General features: G+C 41.7%; 1 protein-coding gene across 1 annotated transcript in view; it reads right to left on the reverse strand.

Annotated features, from left to right (window-relative positions):
• Window positions 1–284: 284 nt before the first annotated feature.
• The window catches only part of trip4 (thyroid hormone receptor interactor 4), a 68,450-nt gene continuing 53,819 nt past the window's right edge, over window positions 285–14,915 (reverse strand). The window contains exon 13 of the mRNA XM_076078708.1: window positions 285–662. Coding sequence (XP_075934823.1) covers window positions 598–662 — 65 coding nt within the window. The 3' untranslated portion in view covers window positions 285–597. The remainder of the gene's footprint in view (window positions 663–14,915) is intronic.

Below are 14,915 nucleotides of genomic sequence, written 5' to 3' on the forward strand. Positions count from 1 at the left end.
GTTGTATAAAGCAGCGCTATTGTTGGTTCTAAATGGTCTTCGGTGTGAGAAGAGTAACGACAGGCCGGCCTCTGACGAGGAGGAGAGAGGAACAGCGTTTCTCTCGTGTTTTTTTAGGTTCTTGACTAATAACAAAGCTGAAATGTTTTTGTCTCATAAACACTGATGAGCGAAATTAAACTAAATTGAGCAATTTCTAGTTTATATCTTGTGCTTTGAGAAACCAGTAGATGATGGCAGAACATTTTCTAAATGATGCCATCGGCATAGAACAACACACAAGCTTTTCTTATTTTGACAAATCAAATTTTAATTGGAATAAGAGAAGCACAAAATTAAACATAAGGATCTTTTGTTATTTATGCAAACAAACAAATCGAGACAAAGCAGAATGTAGAAGGTTGTCAAAATGATTATATGCCTCTGTACTGCAGACTTTTAGGCAATATTCCTTATACTAAATGCAAATGCAAGCTGATATTGATAATATGTCAGCATTGATAACTCCTGGTAAAATGTCAGGAGAACCCAGTGGAGAGTGAAGCTATGTGTTTGAAAACATAGTTTGCCATGTTCCCGTTTTTCCTCCTCCTGACGTCACTCTGCAGCGGATGGGACCAGCCCCTTCTTGGCACCCTGGTGGTAGTGACTTTCCAGCTTCCCTGTGAGAGAAAGGGGGTGAAAGGAAAGGGGGGGAGGGGAGAAAAGAGGAAGGGATGAATCAAAACACCATCAAAGGGACAGTGACCTCTCTGAGAGCTCAAGGCCAGCTGATTAGAGGCGGCCACGGATAGACAGTGGAGAGAGAGAGAGAGAGAGAGATGAGGTAAAAGGCCAATCAGACCTTGTGTTCCATAGCAAAGAGTGATAAGAGTGTCTCGACTTCATCACTTCATTTTTATCATATTAGACGTTTGTGGAAAATTGTCATAAATAACTGATGAATTCTTGAGTTGCGGCCAAAAACATATTTTGTAAGGTCACAGCGATCTTTGAAAGCCAAATTCTAATCAGTTCATCCATGAGTCCAAGTGGACATTTGTGCCAAATTTGGTGAAATTGGCTCAAGGTGCTCCTGAGATATGCTTCTCATATTCATACACGCATACAAACATACATAATACGTTCGTACTGACAACCCGATATCATAATGCCTCCAGCCAGTGAAACGTCTTCCCCGGTTCAGAGGTGGCATAAGGAGCTTTTAAAGCCGACCAATTCTGGGATCTGGTGTCATGGTTGTTCACTTTGAACTCAACTAAGGATGTTAAGTATCACCAGCAATTTACAGCTGATAGCAAGGCCGTATAAATGAAAACACAGGTATGCTGACGCCTTCTGGATGTCAGTGATGACCATTAAACTTCTCTCATATCAGTCACAGTGTTGAGTGTGACAGCTGTGTTGAGTACAGGATTGACTATCACTGTGGTAAATGGCATCTCTTAATAGTACAGTGGATTGAGTGGATATTTTGTTTTGAAAGGAAACAACAGCTTTAGTATCGGTATAAAAGTTCAGTTTGAATTTAAAGAATTTTGTGGGACACTCTGCAATCCAAACAAAGTCTTCGAATGCGGTACTGTAGCTATTATATTTGTAGTGGGAGAATGGATTGCAGTAGGAGCATCAAAGCCCTGAGATCTTGTGAAGCGCATATGTTTTGTCTTTCTGGAGTCTGGAACATGCATCAATGGCGAATTACAATGCCAGGCACAGGCAAAAACATAACAACCCAAGATGGGTGTGTGCTGGTGATTCATGCTATGCTTTTCAAACCATGGCGAAATACGCCCTCGGGCCAGAAACGGCTTAGTCGAAGAGCCACTCAACACACTCGGAAGGAAATAAGCACACACAGCAATGCAAGAACAGGTAAAATAGAGTAAGACTTCATAATAAAGATGCCTGCAATTCCTGAAGAGATTTACGTCTTACTGAAGATTTGGCTCGTTTTTAAAAGGAAGTGAAGATGCAGGCACATGATGAGCGAATCCACCATGATAGCCCTTGTAAATAGAAGGATTAACGCAGGTCTTAAATATAAAAGAGGTCTGGAGGCCTGATTTGAGTCAGAGCCGATGACATAAAATATGGTATCGTCAGCATAAAATAAATAGAAGGAGGCCTAATATTGACCCTTGTGGGACACCTTTATCACAACTTGATTTGAAGCCATCTGCAACAGCAGCATGAACTCCAGCAGAAATACATGATTCGCACCAGATGTAAATAGAATCCAAACCAAAGGAGGAAGTGCTATCAATGGAAACTAATAAACATTACACACAATCGTCTTTCTGTGTATTCAATTGATGCATCCAAAGAATTTTAATGTCTGTGCACGTTTCTTAGTTTGCCAAGAATGTAACAGTCAAGGATTCTTTCCCTCAATCTCTTTTGTTTTGATTTGGTAGCCGAGTCGGTTAACAGCACCTGTCCTGCACAGACTTGCTGATTAGCAGAGCGCCATTTCCAAGCCGTAAAACAGTAGCCGGCATTGTTGTGACAATCTCCATGGTTATAATTTATTGCTCACGGATTCATGTGAGGCTCAGATGAGAATGTTTGCGAAGATGAAAAACAGCTGAGAACTCAAAGAGGGATTTGATCAAGTTGCTATTTATATAAATGCTTGTAGGTATGGTGTAGCGTTGTTGTGTAAACAAAACCCCTTCAGCCACCGACAGGACCTCCGACAGGACCTCCTAACACACTGTAACCGACACCTTTCCTTTCCTTTCAAACAGCCCTCACAGTATCATTCAAAATATCAAATTCTTCCTTTAGAGCTCATACTCACAAACTGTGATCTGCTGCTTTGTCCTTTTTCTCTGCCGGACCACCTCAGCTGAGCTTTGATAACCCGTGTTGACCCCGTCCATAACTGCAGGGCCGATAATAAGCCTGAGCCTCTCCGACTAACAAGCCTCCTGCTTGTCAAACCACAGCATTAGCTGGCTGTGTTCCCCGTGGCTGAGGCGGGGGAGGGGGGGGGGGGGGGGGGGAACTGATACAAGTGTGACAGGCAGGGGTGGAGGTTGTCACTTGTGCTTTCTTTTAAATGTTGTCACGTTATGGCTGAACTCTGTGGGTAGCAGCGGCATAAACAAGGTGTTTAGGAGAAGTGCCGTTTGCTCACCATTTCCAAGTCTGTCTGAATGGCTGTCAGTGTCTGTCTGTTCTGCCAGGAGCTGCTTAGGTCGTGGAAACACCTCTGGAATTTTTTGGGGGTGAATGCTGCCAAGCGGTTATCCGCGATTGCTCGAACGATAAATCCACCATAACAGAAGTGCGTAATTCTCGATTCTTTTTGGGTGTTGTTCCAGTGAGAGCTTGAGTCAATATTGTGGAAAATTGCCTCTGGCAGTTTCCCCCATCATGACGTCTCTGTGAAATGTACGAGTGTGTGTGTATATATATATGAAAACAAACTGATTATATGAGTTAAAACGAGCACTCACAGAATGAGCATTTAGCAGCTGCACTGCGTTAGTTACTCATTTGGCCGATGTCAGCACAGTTAGCCCGATGTGCATCCAAGCATAATGAAAAATGCGTCAACTTCCAAGGACACCGAAGGATGCTGAAGTGAGAACGCACCGTGCACAAAGTCATTTTTTTTCTATGAATACATTTTGCCGGGTGAAGCATATTAATGTCATAGATTTCTTGACATTATATACAAGTCCGATCTCCAGGCCAGCTGGTGCTAAAATGAAGACGAGCAAAGACATTCTGAGCCACACAACTAAATAAACAACTAAACTAAACAGAAGATGAAATCTTTGCAATGCTTGATGCAATGCTTGATGCAATGCTTGATGCAATGCTTGATGCAATGCTTGATTTGGTGGTTTTATTCAAGCCACCGGCTGGCTGGAAGAGTCGCAGTGATATCAGTAGCAATAAGTAAGTCACACCACAATGTGTAAAAAAATCTGAAATATGCATTGATACATTTATTTACCACGAAAGGATCCATTTATTCATTTCTGTGCCACCTGGGAGCAACGCTACGAGCTGCAAACACTGACATATTATCACCTTACAAAGTTGTTAAACAGTTGCCTATTTTACACCTCCAGTGGACAAGCAGCAACATTATTCAAAGTCAGCACCACCTGGCAGATGGAAGTTCAATATTCACTGTGTTTGTGTCTACAACTCCTGAGGGAAATATTTGGCTCTTCAGCTGCTAAATGCTCCACTATGTTCACCGGCTAGTTGCTAAATGTGTCTGTTTGCTATTAAGTGCCGGGCAGGTGGCTTACAGTTGGGCTTTTAGAGCCTTTTTACTGAAACTGCGCTGAGTGCGGGAAGAGAGAACCAAAACAGTTGGGGCCAAAAACAAAACGAAAAAAAAAACATGCTGAAAAACGTTATAAAGCTCCAAAGAGCTGAAGGGGACAATATTTTTTAAATTGCATTCTGTCATTGTTTTTTCAGTGGTTCCACTCTCATTGTCCAGAACCTTTCCAGCAATGATAATCTAGCTGGTATGACAGACAGGGATCATACACGAATATGTTCCTCTCTGTGGCAGACGTGCAGTCTATGGCTGTTACTTATCCATTAAAATCATCTCGATATGCCTAGAAAGTGCAACAAATTGATGATAGAATAATGCAAACACACCTGAAGGTGTAAGCAAGACAAGCTAGCAACCATGTTTTTTTTAACAGTAGTTAAATGCTTATGTTTTACCTTTATTCAGCTTTGTTGTCCTTGTTCTTAGCTCGTATGTCTATACAACAAAAAAGACAAATTCCCTGTATGTGTTTACAGCTAAATCTGATTTCTGATATTCGTATCAGCATTGTTGCTTTCCTAATTCTGATATCTCTTTAAAAGGGTTCATCACTGGAGTGAGTCTACTTCCTTGGTGCTTCTGAGTGAAGCCAAAGTAACAGTTAATTGTCAGTTCTGTCACCATAGCAACTTCAGAGTATGAACGCTGCTTCAACTGAATGATCCACTTAGTGCGTTTTCTTCTAATGCAGGGAAACAGTTTGAGAAATGTCCCTTAGGCAATTTCCTGAACTTATTAAAATACATCCGTGAGTGAAACTTGGACGAATAACGAGGTTTTGTACAGCTGGCCACAAACGAGGGGGGGGGGGGGACAACAGCAACAACAGGGTGCAGTAAGTGGCCCCCGTTGTCACGTCCGTCAGAGGTTGTATGAACAAGTCAGACTCATTATATTCGCCCTGGAATGTCAATCCAGCAATGTACCATATTCCTCGGGTGAAGGCGACTTTTGTAAATGGCTCCGGAGCTGCTGAGCTGTCGCATTTCAGAGTAGGTGCTGCGGAGCCGAGAGAGAGAGCTGGAGGGAACGCAAGTAAAAGTGGGGGAGGGGAGTGAAGGAGTGGGCGGAAAAAAACAGGGAGACAGCAGAAATGAGACAGAAGGGATGAGAAGAGGGAGAGGGAGGGGTGGTGGGAGAAAGGGATACAGATAGGAGAGGTAGAGAGAGAGAGAGAGAGGGAGAAACAGAAAGGCCGGCCCATCGATTGGCTGAGATAATTTCCCATTGATTGCTGCACTGTTTGGAGATTGCTGGAGAAAGGTTTATTGCCCACATGCTGCAGCTGGGGAGGAGGCCATAAAATAAGCACAGGTTGTCTGCAGAGGGCTGGCGCTCCATCATCAGGGCCGTAAAAAACACACACTCAGCCACACAGACGCTCATATACACACACACACTCCACTCGGATACTCCGCTTACATATTCATATGACTGCGTGCATATTATTCCCATTACACATAGCGGGAGAACACAGCCCAATCGCTGATGGAAAGCGCACTCGCATAATCCCTTGAAAAGCCAGGGGCAGTAGTGCAAGCAGTATTTATTGGACTGAAATAGAGGTCCATTGACATCCTCGCTGACATCAATAACACGCGAGCCCATCAGCTTCCTTGCAGTAATAATCACAAGAATAATTGGCTGTTTCTCTTTCTGTGAGAGTAACTGCCTACGCGCTGAAGAATAGAAAGCTGAATTTTGTATTCTATCCTTTTATTACACAGCGGTCCCAATGCACCTGGATAATAAACCAAGCACAGCTCTGCATATACACTTTATCCACATGTTGATACGCTCTCCGGTGACACACGCTGACACGGGGTAATTACTTCATGCCTTCAAATGATGACACAGAAAGAGGGGAAGTTTAAAAGTGGAGCACCACCAGCTCTGTGACTGAACGTAACACCTTCAACAGTATCTGTTACATGGATTCCCACTGGGCTCCCACAGTAACCAGCGTCTATCACAAGTATACTGCCTGCAGAGTAGAAAAAGAAGTCTAGAGTGCAAAATAAACTAAATGGCAGGATTTAATGGCTTGAATTCAAACACGGTGTCAAGGAACATATGTGAAGGCATATATTCCACCGGAGCACTTTTCACATCTGAAGTTCATAGAAAGGCTCATGTGAACTGATGAAGCTTCAGTTCACATACTTATTTTTGGGGATCTGGTAGATGATGCTGGTCTAATTTCTGTCAACAAATCCCACAAACTAACCAAACCCAACGATGCGTTTCCCCTTTCTTCACACTCTCTGACTTCCCTACAACGTCCATGACACTCGGCCCCAAGTCTGTTCATTCAGAACAAAGACATCTTTAAAAACGGGTCACAACTGTAAAGTTTCACTTTTAAACAAGGCCAATAACAAAAGCTAACGTGCTGATTTTTATCATCAAGTATGATAATAATCGCTAAATAGCAGCAAACACAAAGTACAGCCGAAAGCTGATGGGAACGTCATGAGTTTTGCAGGCGCTGGATGAAGTCAGGTGATCACCAAAGTCTTTACGATTCATCCTCTGGGAACTATGAACGTCTGCACAACATTTAACGGAAATCCAACCAATAGTTTTATGGATATCTCATTCTGTAGTTGTTTGCACAGTTGCTCATAAGAAATAGTGCATTTTTTGGGGATTATTTGGATTTATATACATTGGGTGCACCAGGCTGGCGTACGTGGGACTAAAAGTAACCTATATGTTCACAGTAATGCACACAATGTGTGGCTCATTGATGTGTTTGGACATGGAGCTTTATGGCACAGAGGAATAATCTGTATCAGGCTTTGGCTGTACTCGCTGTACTCTGTTATTGTTCATTTTGGTCTTTTCATGGTATTTGTTTGCAATGACAAATATATCACCAACCTTATCCTCCAACAGGTAAAAATAATTCAGTGTACGTATGTTTACAAAGCTTGCAGCAGTCAATACAGCTCAAAATGCTTCTGAGAAATCCCATGTGGCAGTTGTACTTCCCATATTTCAGCAAGCATGACTGGCGAAAGGGCTCCTGGTTCATGAAAAACCTAATAGGTTTAGTTAAAAAAAGGCTTCATTCTGACTTGAGCTCAGCAACACTACGCTTCCATCTTCTTCTCCTTATCTGGCCTCAGCTTAGTACACCTCCAGCTGAAGTCATTCTGTACGAGAAACCAAGCCGACAGCCTTGAGCACCGCAGGAAAGCGAATGTGTACAAAACCCTCGGTAACCATGGGGAGAACAGCGAGAGAGGAGGGGGAGAACGGCATGGATTCCTATCTTGCCGTTAGTCACACCTAATTTACATTCCCTTCCTGTACTGCCGAGCTGGTGAATTTACAAGTGGATAGAGAAGGTGCTGTTTGAGACTGGCGTTGGCATGCTGTTTGCAAAGGGGTTAGGGAGAAGCATGAACCGTGCTTCCCACTGCAGAGAAAACAGTCTCTCTCCGTGTCTTGGTCCAAACCTCCCTGCCTGAAGCTGTTTTCACAGACACTGAGGGGCTGTAATGGCTGAGTGATTTCTCCAACCAACAGCGCAGTGTTGAGCCGGTTTAGTCACGCACATGACAGTTCGTCACAACTCGCTAGAGAACCGGTGTCTGACAAGTCGGGGACAGCGAAGGTGGTGCCGGTTGGCGGGTGGATGTGGAGCAGTGAGGACGTGGTGATGGCTGGTTTATATCAGGGCTCCCAAAGTGCTGCCCTGCCAACTAGAGTATAGATCGCACCTGCTTTCAGTTACTTTGTCTTTCCTGGAATGCATTTTGTGGATTGTTAGGCTTGGTTTAGTACAATATGGTTTAAGAATAAGTATAAACACTTTGAATAAGCGTGTGGTCTTGAATTAATACATTTTTTGATAATTATCAGCAATAACAAAATCTCTTTCAATCTGTGAAATGTACTTCGTCATTTACAATGATGTACGTTCTGCATTATAATCTGCCAACACCTCCAAATAAGGATTAACTGATTCAACAGATGTTGTTCCACTTAAAAAAGAGAAGCATTCATAAGCAGTACAAAAACATAATGTCGTCTTTATTCATGCGTCAACAACTATAACTCCTCCTGTGCACACCCATATAGTGAAATACAGTTCTAAAAATACAAAAAATATCTTCATAGGAGAAGTTATGAATGTGGACAAATACCTAACATGTCATAAATGCACTTACAACTACATTACAGTGTTATAAACCGTTTATTAATGGTGTGAACTGCTTTCAAATGCTAGATGAGGGGACTTAAAGTGTTACCAGATTATTGCTTGTGCCTTTAATCTTGGTCCTCTAGAGTCAAACAGTATCATTAGCATATCAAGGACTTTGCTATGGCAAAACAAATGGCCATTGAAGCGTGGTGGCAGCAGCCTCAAGCTGTATATACTGCACAGTCAATCAGAACACGGTTGGACTTCCCTCATATCAGGTGGCTGAGATTGTACATTCTTTTTTAGAGCTGCTAAATTCGCAGGTGGGATGAGAAGCTGGCCGTCGTTGTAAGAGGGATTGCTGGTACAAGACTTCGACAAGCAGAACCCTGAAAACACACCGCCTTTGCACGTACAGGTAGCACAAAGGTCGCTGTATTCCCTCGTGTGTGTTTAGCTCCAGCTGTGCAATTGTTATTCAAAAGCGTAGGGGCGGAGGTGAAGGGTTCAGTTACTGCTGCGTGTCTTTTTTCGGAATATGATTCTAATTTCAGTCTCACTTCTCCTGAAAGCACAATGACTCGATCACCATACCAGCACTGAGGCACTAGAAGCAATGTGAGGAATGTGGAGAAGAAAAAAGAGAGAAGTGCTTGGAGCTCTGCCCGTTTTCCTTTTTCCAACATGCTTGGCTTGCTGCTGCAGAACGCGAGCGTGACTGTCAGATTGTCAGTTTCAGAAAGTTGCCAAACTGAGTGATGAAGACCACCTCCAGCTGTATGTATACATTGGCCTCACAGGTTATAAAGTGAAGCTCATATTTAGAGCGTTAGCGGTTCAAACACCCTAACACGTATGATACGAGCCAAACTAAAAGGTAAAAACTGAGGCAGAAGCTAAATGTTTAGTGTGTAAATGTTTTGTACAATAGATGAGTTCATACACTGCAGAGCAAAACAATAGATGGTGATTATTTAGTTGGAAAGAAGCTTGTTGGCGGTCATCAATCCAGATGTGTGAGCTTGAGCTGACAGCTCGACGCTGGAGGCTTTTTTTTGGTGTGAAATAAATACATCAGTCTGAACTAAACGGGTCTGTGGTTCTAAAATCTGTGGTTCTGAAATGTTTGAGGACTTGGTTGATGATCCACAGCTTTCTGTTGACATTGCTATAATTTTATAGCACAAGGTATATTAACAGGCCACAACACAAACTGAATGTAATGAGTCTCCCCTCAACCCTGACGTCATGGCTCCCCATCTGGAGTCACTTGGCTCCATCAATTGTCTTTCCTTCCCCTCTTATCCGACATTCACACTGCAAACACACGCACACATGATAAACAACTTCTCAATAGCGGCCTAATTTCCTGTACAGCTGAACAACAAGAGAAGCTCAGCTGATGTGTGAACAGTTTAAAGTCTGTCAGCCAAAGAACATTGGACTGATTGACTGTCAACAGCCAATCAGGTATCATGGCAAGTGCAAACTGAAGGTTTGTTGCATCTATTCAGTCCTCTGGAGACAAAGAATAAATGTTTGAAAAACAGCTTGGAGCCGACATAGTTTTTGTTTTTACGTTCAAGGGCTCTTAAGAAGATTTCACTGCCGTTTCTGGCCCGAAACTCGAAGCTAAAGCTGTAAATATACAGTATCCACATGTTTAAAGCTCTGTGCAGAATGAAGAACATTGAAGACAAAATGAAGACAATTCTAAAAGAAAGTTGCTCACAAACTGAATGTGGGTTGTTGGCAAGACGATATATTTCATGAAAGACGAAATGTCCCTTTTACTCTATTTTATTGTATGCAAATGAAAACTTGAACTCGCAAGCAATACAATGCATCCTTGTTCAATCCGGCTCACTCTGGGCTTACAGATGTCGCTTTGGGACGCTATTGTTGGTAGACTAACTTTGAGATATCGCTGTCGGTTTGCTCACTTTAAGCTCGTTACACCGTTTTAGGACTAAATTTAAAGCACTTATTCCGTCAGTACCACTCTGTAATGACTGTCGTCATGTAGGCTGCTCATCAAAAGCTACAAAGTCGAAGGTTACATAATTGTGTGTTTACTTTCTAACCTGCAAAGTCTACAGACGCTCCTTTGGGTGGTGTTGCATTATAAATAAACTGAAGTTAAAGCTGAGTACGGCTTCATGGTCTAGTGAGCGCGTCACTTTCCTTCATTTTCTGGCAGAAAATGTTAACAAGTGACTGCAAGGGAATCTTGCATCTGTTATTACAGCTGATTATTGAAAATCATGTTATTTATTTTTATTCAAGCCTCTTTTTGGCCACACCAAACAACTAACTGTTATGAACAAACTATTAAGCAGAAAAGGAAATGTTTTTTTTTTGTGTGAGTTTGCTCATGAATCAGTTCCCGTTGAACACAAATGAAAGTGCAGATGGATCGTCCTTCTGGAAGCCATGTGTTACATGTCCTACTCTGTCATAGCACCACTGATGCCCGACCCTTTCTTTTGAAGAGTGCCCGTGAGTTAAACATCACCGGTTTAAAAGAAACACTGGCTCTGGATTTACAAGCACAATTACTGGGAAACCTGCACTGTCTGAGCACGACGGTCCATCAGTTACTGGGAGTTTCCTGTGCTGATGATCCCGAACAGAGAGCGGAGGCTTCTCCTGCAGCCGAGAGTGATTCTAGAAAATAGGAGCAGAGCCTCACAGCTTATCAATCACGTCTCCTCGACAATAAGCTGGTGCTGCAGAACAGTTCGCTATTGAGAGAGCTGGAGCTCAGCAGCCTTGATAAAGCATCATGGGAAACACTTCACATATTGGAACACTTTTCTTCTAATCATCAACACACAGTTTGCAAATGAAACACATTTCAGGGCAATTTAATTCAGATTTTTCATCACATCATGTCGCCTTTTGGAGTGAATTGCATCGAGGCTGTATGTGGTGTGAAACAAAGAACATGTTTGTATTTTTGGTTCCTTTCAAGTACACTGTATTGTGATGGTCACCGGGTACTGATTCTCATCCATAACCAAACAGGAAAAACAGAGAAGGAGACAACATGAGCGCTACAGATGCAAATCGACAAAACTGATTGGCACTGTGTCACTCCTATGAATATACTGTCGGATCATGGGCAGGAACTGTCTCTGCTTTATGCATCTATTTAGCATTTCCCCACAGAACTGTGTCTGAGCATTAATGTTTTCCTTTGTCCTGACTAAGAGCCCAGAGAATATGAAGACTCTGGGATGTTGCTTAAAAAAAAACGTAATTGCTAATTCACTTACTGGATCCGACTACAGCCTATTCTCACAATCCACTATTCTGGCTTTACGCTCTACTAGAGTACTTCACAGTGTCAGTGTAATACAGACAAAGCTTACGGCACTTCAGATTGCACAGACTGCAGAAAGCAATATTTCTGAAGTATCGTAATAGCTATATTTTTGTATTAAATGCACATTTCTCCATATATCTGTTGTTGAAGTGAGTTTAACCAAGAATGCACCATTGACTAAAAAAGAGGTAATCTTTGTAAGTGGCCATGCGCAATAATAAACTCCAGAAATGGATTCAGTGAAGATAACTCTGTTTTGAATTTCCATTCTCCCTATATCACTACCCTCCGTCATGTATTATCCATGAGGGCTCAAAGCTCATTAGACCACACAGAAGAATTCAGAAGCCGTATTAGACTCTCAAAACGCCAACATGAACATAATAAGAAATCTGACTCTGACGCACGCACGCACGCACGCACGCAGTTCCAAAGCTAAGGGGCGAGTGTGAATGTTTATTTCTGTTATTCCGACTTTGCAATCATCAAATCAGCTTAACTTGGTCGTAGCACTACACTTCTTTATTACGATAGTTACACATTTTGTAATGTAAGAAAGAACTAATAAAGAACCAATGCAGGTAAGGAAAAATAAATAGATAAAATAAATAAGGATTAAAGACTAGCACATACAATGAAAACATTTAATTCATATTTAAATAAAAGCACTGTGTTCAGGATTGAAAAACTAAGCCAAACACATTTGAGATTACACTGCACTTCTCAATTTGTTATGAATGCTGAGATTGGAAATAGCAGTAAATACTGTATAATTTCAGCTATAACTCATTAGATACTAAAGAAAATGAGCCTAATGCCAACATGCCCCCTTCCTATAAAACCAATATGAAAAGTGAAGGGAAGAGTAGCCTTAGTCTGTGAATTGCTAATGCTAATCGCTAGCATACACATATATAGGGCTAATTGCTAGCATACACATATTCCAGCCTTGCATGTTAACTTAAATTCATAAATGTTTAGAAGAGTTAATACTGTATTTTGTCACCATAGCAGTCCCTTTACAGAACTCTTACCTAACCATAATTTTAACAATAGTCAACATGCTAGCTATTAGAATTAGCACTAGAGATTAGCATAAGCTAATTGAAAGGATAACGGCTATCATGAATTGTAATTTAAAAACAGTAAAGTCAGACTACATGTTAAAGTAACGCACTTTGTTTGTACTTTTGTTTGCATGTTGTTTTTTTAATGTTCTGTAACTGTAGCATGAATGCACAGTAGAACTTGGAAGCTAGCTAACTAGCTAACCAGCCGCTATACAATTAAAATTAAACGGCTTAATGCTTCATTCATGAGAATATCTAGTATCAGACTCCTCAGCAGCCTCGAGGAAACACTCACAAGAGTGAAAAACGAGGGCAGTCATCCAGAAGATGTTTTATTGCTTTCACATCAGCTTCGATAATATCTTCTTGTTGAAACAACGTGTTGTCCCAGCTTCTCCAAACACTGTGAAAGCCTGGTGACTGCATGTTGTTTCAACAACTGTCAGATCTCAGCAAATTAGAGAAGGACGCTGACAGAATTATAAAAAAGACTGTTAATTACACCCAGATAACAATGTTAATCCAACAGAGTGAAAACCAGGACGGACTGGATTTCCTGAAATTATTTTTTGATATGTAAATTTCTCTTTTCATAAAAAGTGAATTACAAATGAAGCGGGAACCATTAGTTGAATAATTGAAGATTAATCTAATTTATTAATTTTTTAAGTTAGTTTTTTTTAGCATTTCAAATTAGAACATTTGTAGGATCTCTTACTTATTTTTAGGATAAATAACTGAATATCTTTGGATTGTTGGTCAGACAAAAATAAAGACATCCAAGCACTTTGGAAAACTGTGATTGATCTTTTTTTCACATTTTATAGAACAACCGAGAATCGTTAATGATATTAATTGTTGGTTGTAGCTCTAATTGTAATCAAAACATAATATCAGTAAAATCATTTTTTTTAGTACCACAGTTATAACAGACTACAAGGAAGTATTTATTCAACAAACGTTAAAAGCAATCCCACGAGGACTACAATTACACATCCTTTATGCTGAAGTATGGTGACGTTGGGTGTGATGTGTATACCGTTGGTGTTTTATCCCTGCTTTTGACACCACATCTCCATTTCTTTCAATTCCATTTGCAATTCATCCTCGAGAGACAAGAAAACCTCTCGTCAGGCTACACACACTCGGGAGCCGAGGGCTTTAGAAAGCTACTTAAATCCTCAGTAGCCACAATGTCAAAGGGACAAAATATAAAGTGCAGCCCTTCTTTTTTTTTTTTTTTTTTTTTTTACAGCCGCGATGGGACTCTGAAAAGGTGAGCACAGCCGGGTTATTAAAAAGGGTCCTTATAAAGCGGCCGTGGCCACATCTAATTAGAATGTAAATGTAGTGTGGGCTGGGGATGGATCACAGAGGATAGACATTGGCATTTAGATTATGCTGAGACTAGATTACTGATGACACTGTGTGTTGGTGAGATAGCCTTTTTGAGAGCAGCTTGGCAACTGACTAATTGTGTTTCACCACTAGCAATGTAGGCCGTCGCTGTTCTATCGCTGGTAATTAACAAGAGGGAAGGGAGAGGTACATTGTTGCGTGTGCACAATACAAACAATCCTCGACAACGCCAAGAATAAAACACACACACTCAGGCAATCTTGCACCTCTTGTACTAGATTGAGAGAATGAAGCGCTTCTTTGCACTAAGCCTAGACTCAGTAGAAATCCTCTCACCTCCACACAATTCCTCACTGGGGGCATATGCCATGAACAGAGCAGCTAAGACCAAACAGAAAAACCAAAGACAGAATGGAGACAGCGGAGACGGAAGGAGAGGGGGAGAGAAACAGAGAAGAACAGAGAGGGAGGGTGAGTGCAGAAGGAGGGAGAGAGCAGAATGGAATAAATTGAAGCTGATCTGGTGCTCTGCATTCTGAGGAAGCCGGATTTGCATATCTGTGCAGCGGTGCAGAGGGAGAAATGTGTCGGTGCTGACAGCAAGCTGAATATCTTAAACCTCCGCTGACACCCCTGCAGGCACTCTCTCCTCGCATACACCGTTATACGGTGGAAGGAACGCACTCACAGAAT

Source organism: Anarhichas minor, unplaced genomic scaffold (assembly GCF_050575085.1).
Source record: "Anarhichas minor isolate MPS153535 unplaced genomic scaffold, ASM5057508v1 ptg000067l, whole genome shotgun sequence".
NCBI classification, from domain to species: Eukaryota; Metazoa; Chordata; class Actinopteri; order Perciformes; family Anarhichadidae; genus Anarhichas; species Anarhichas minor.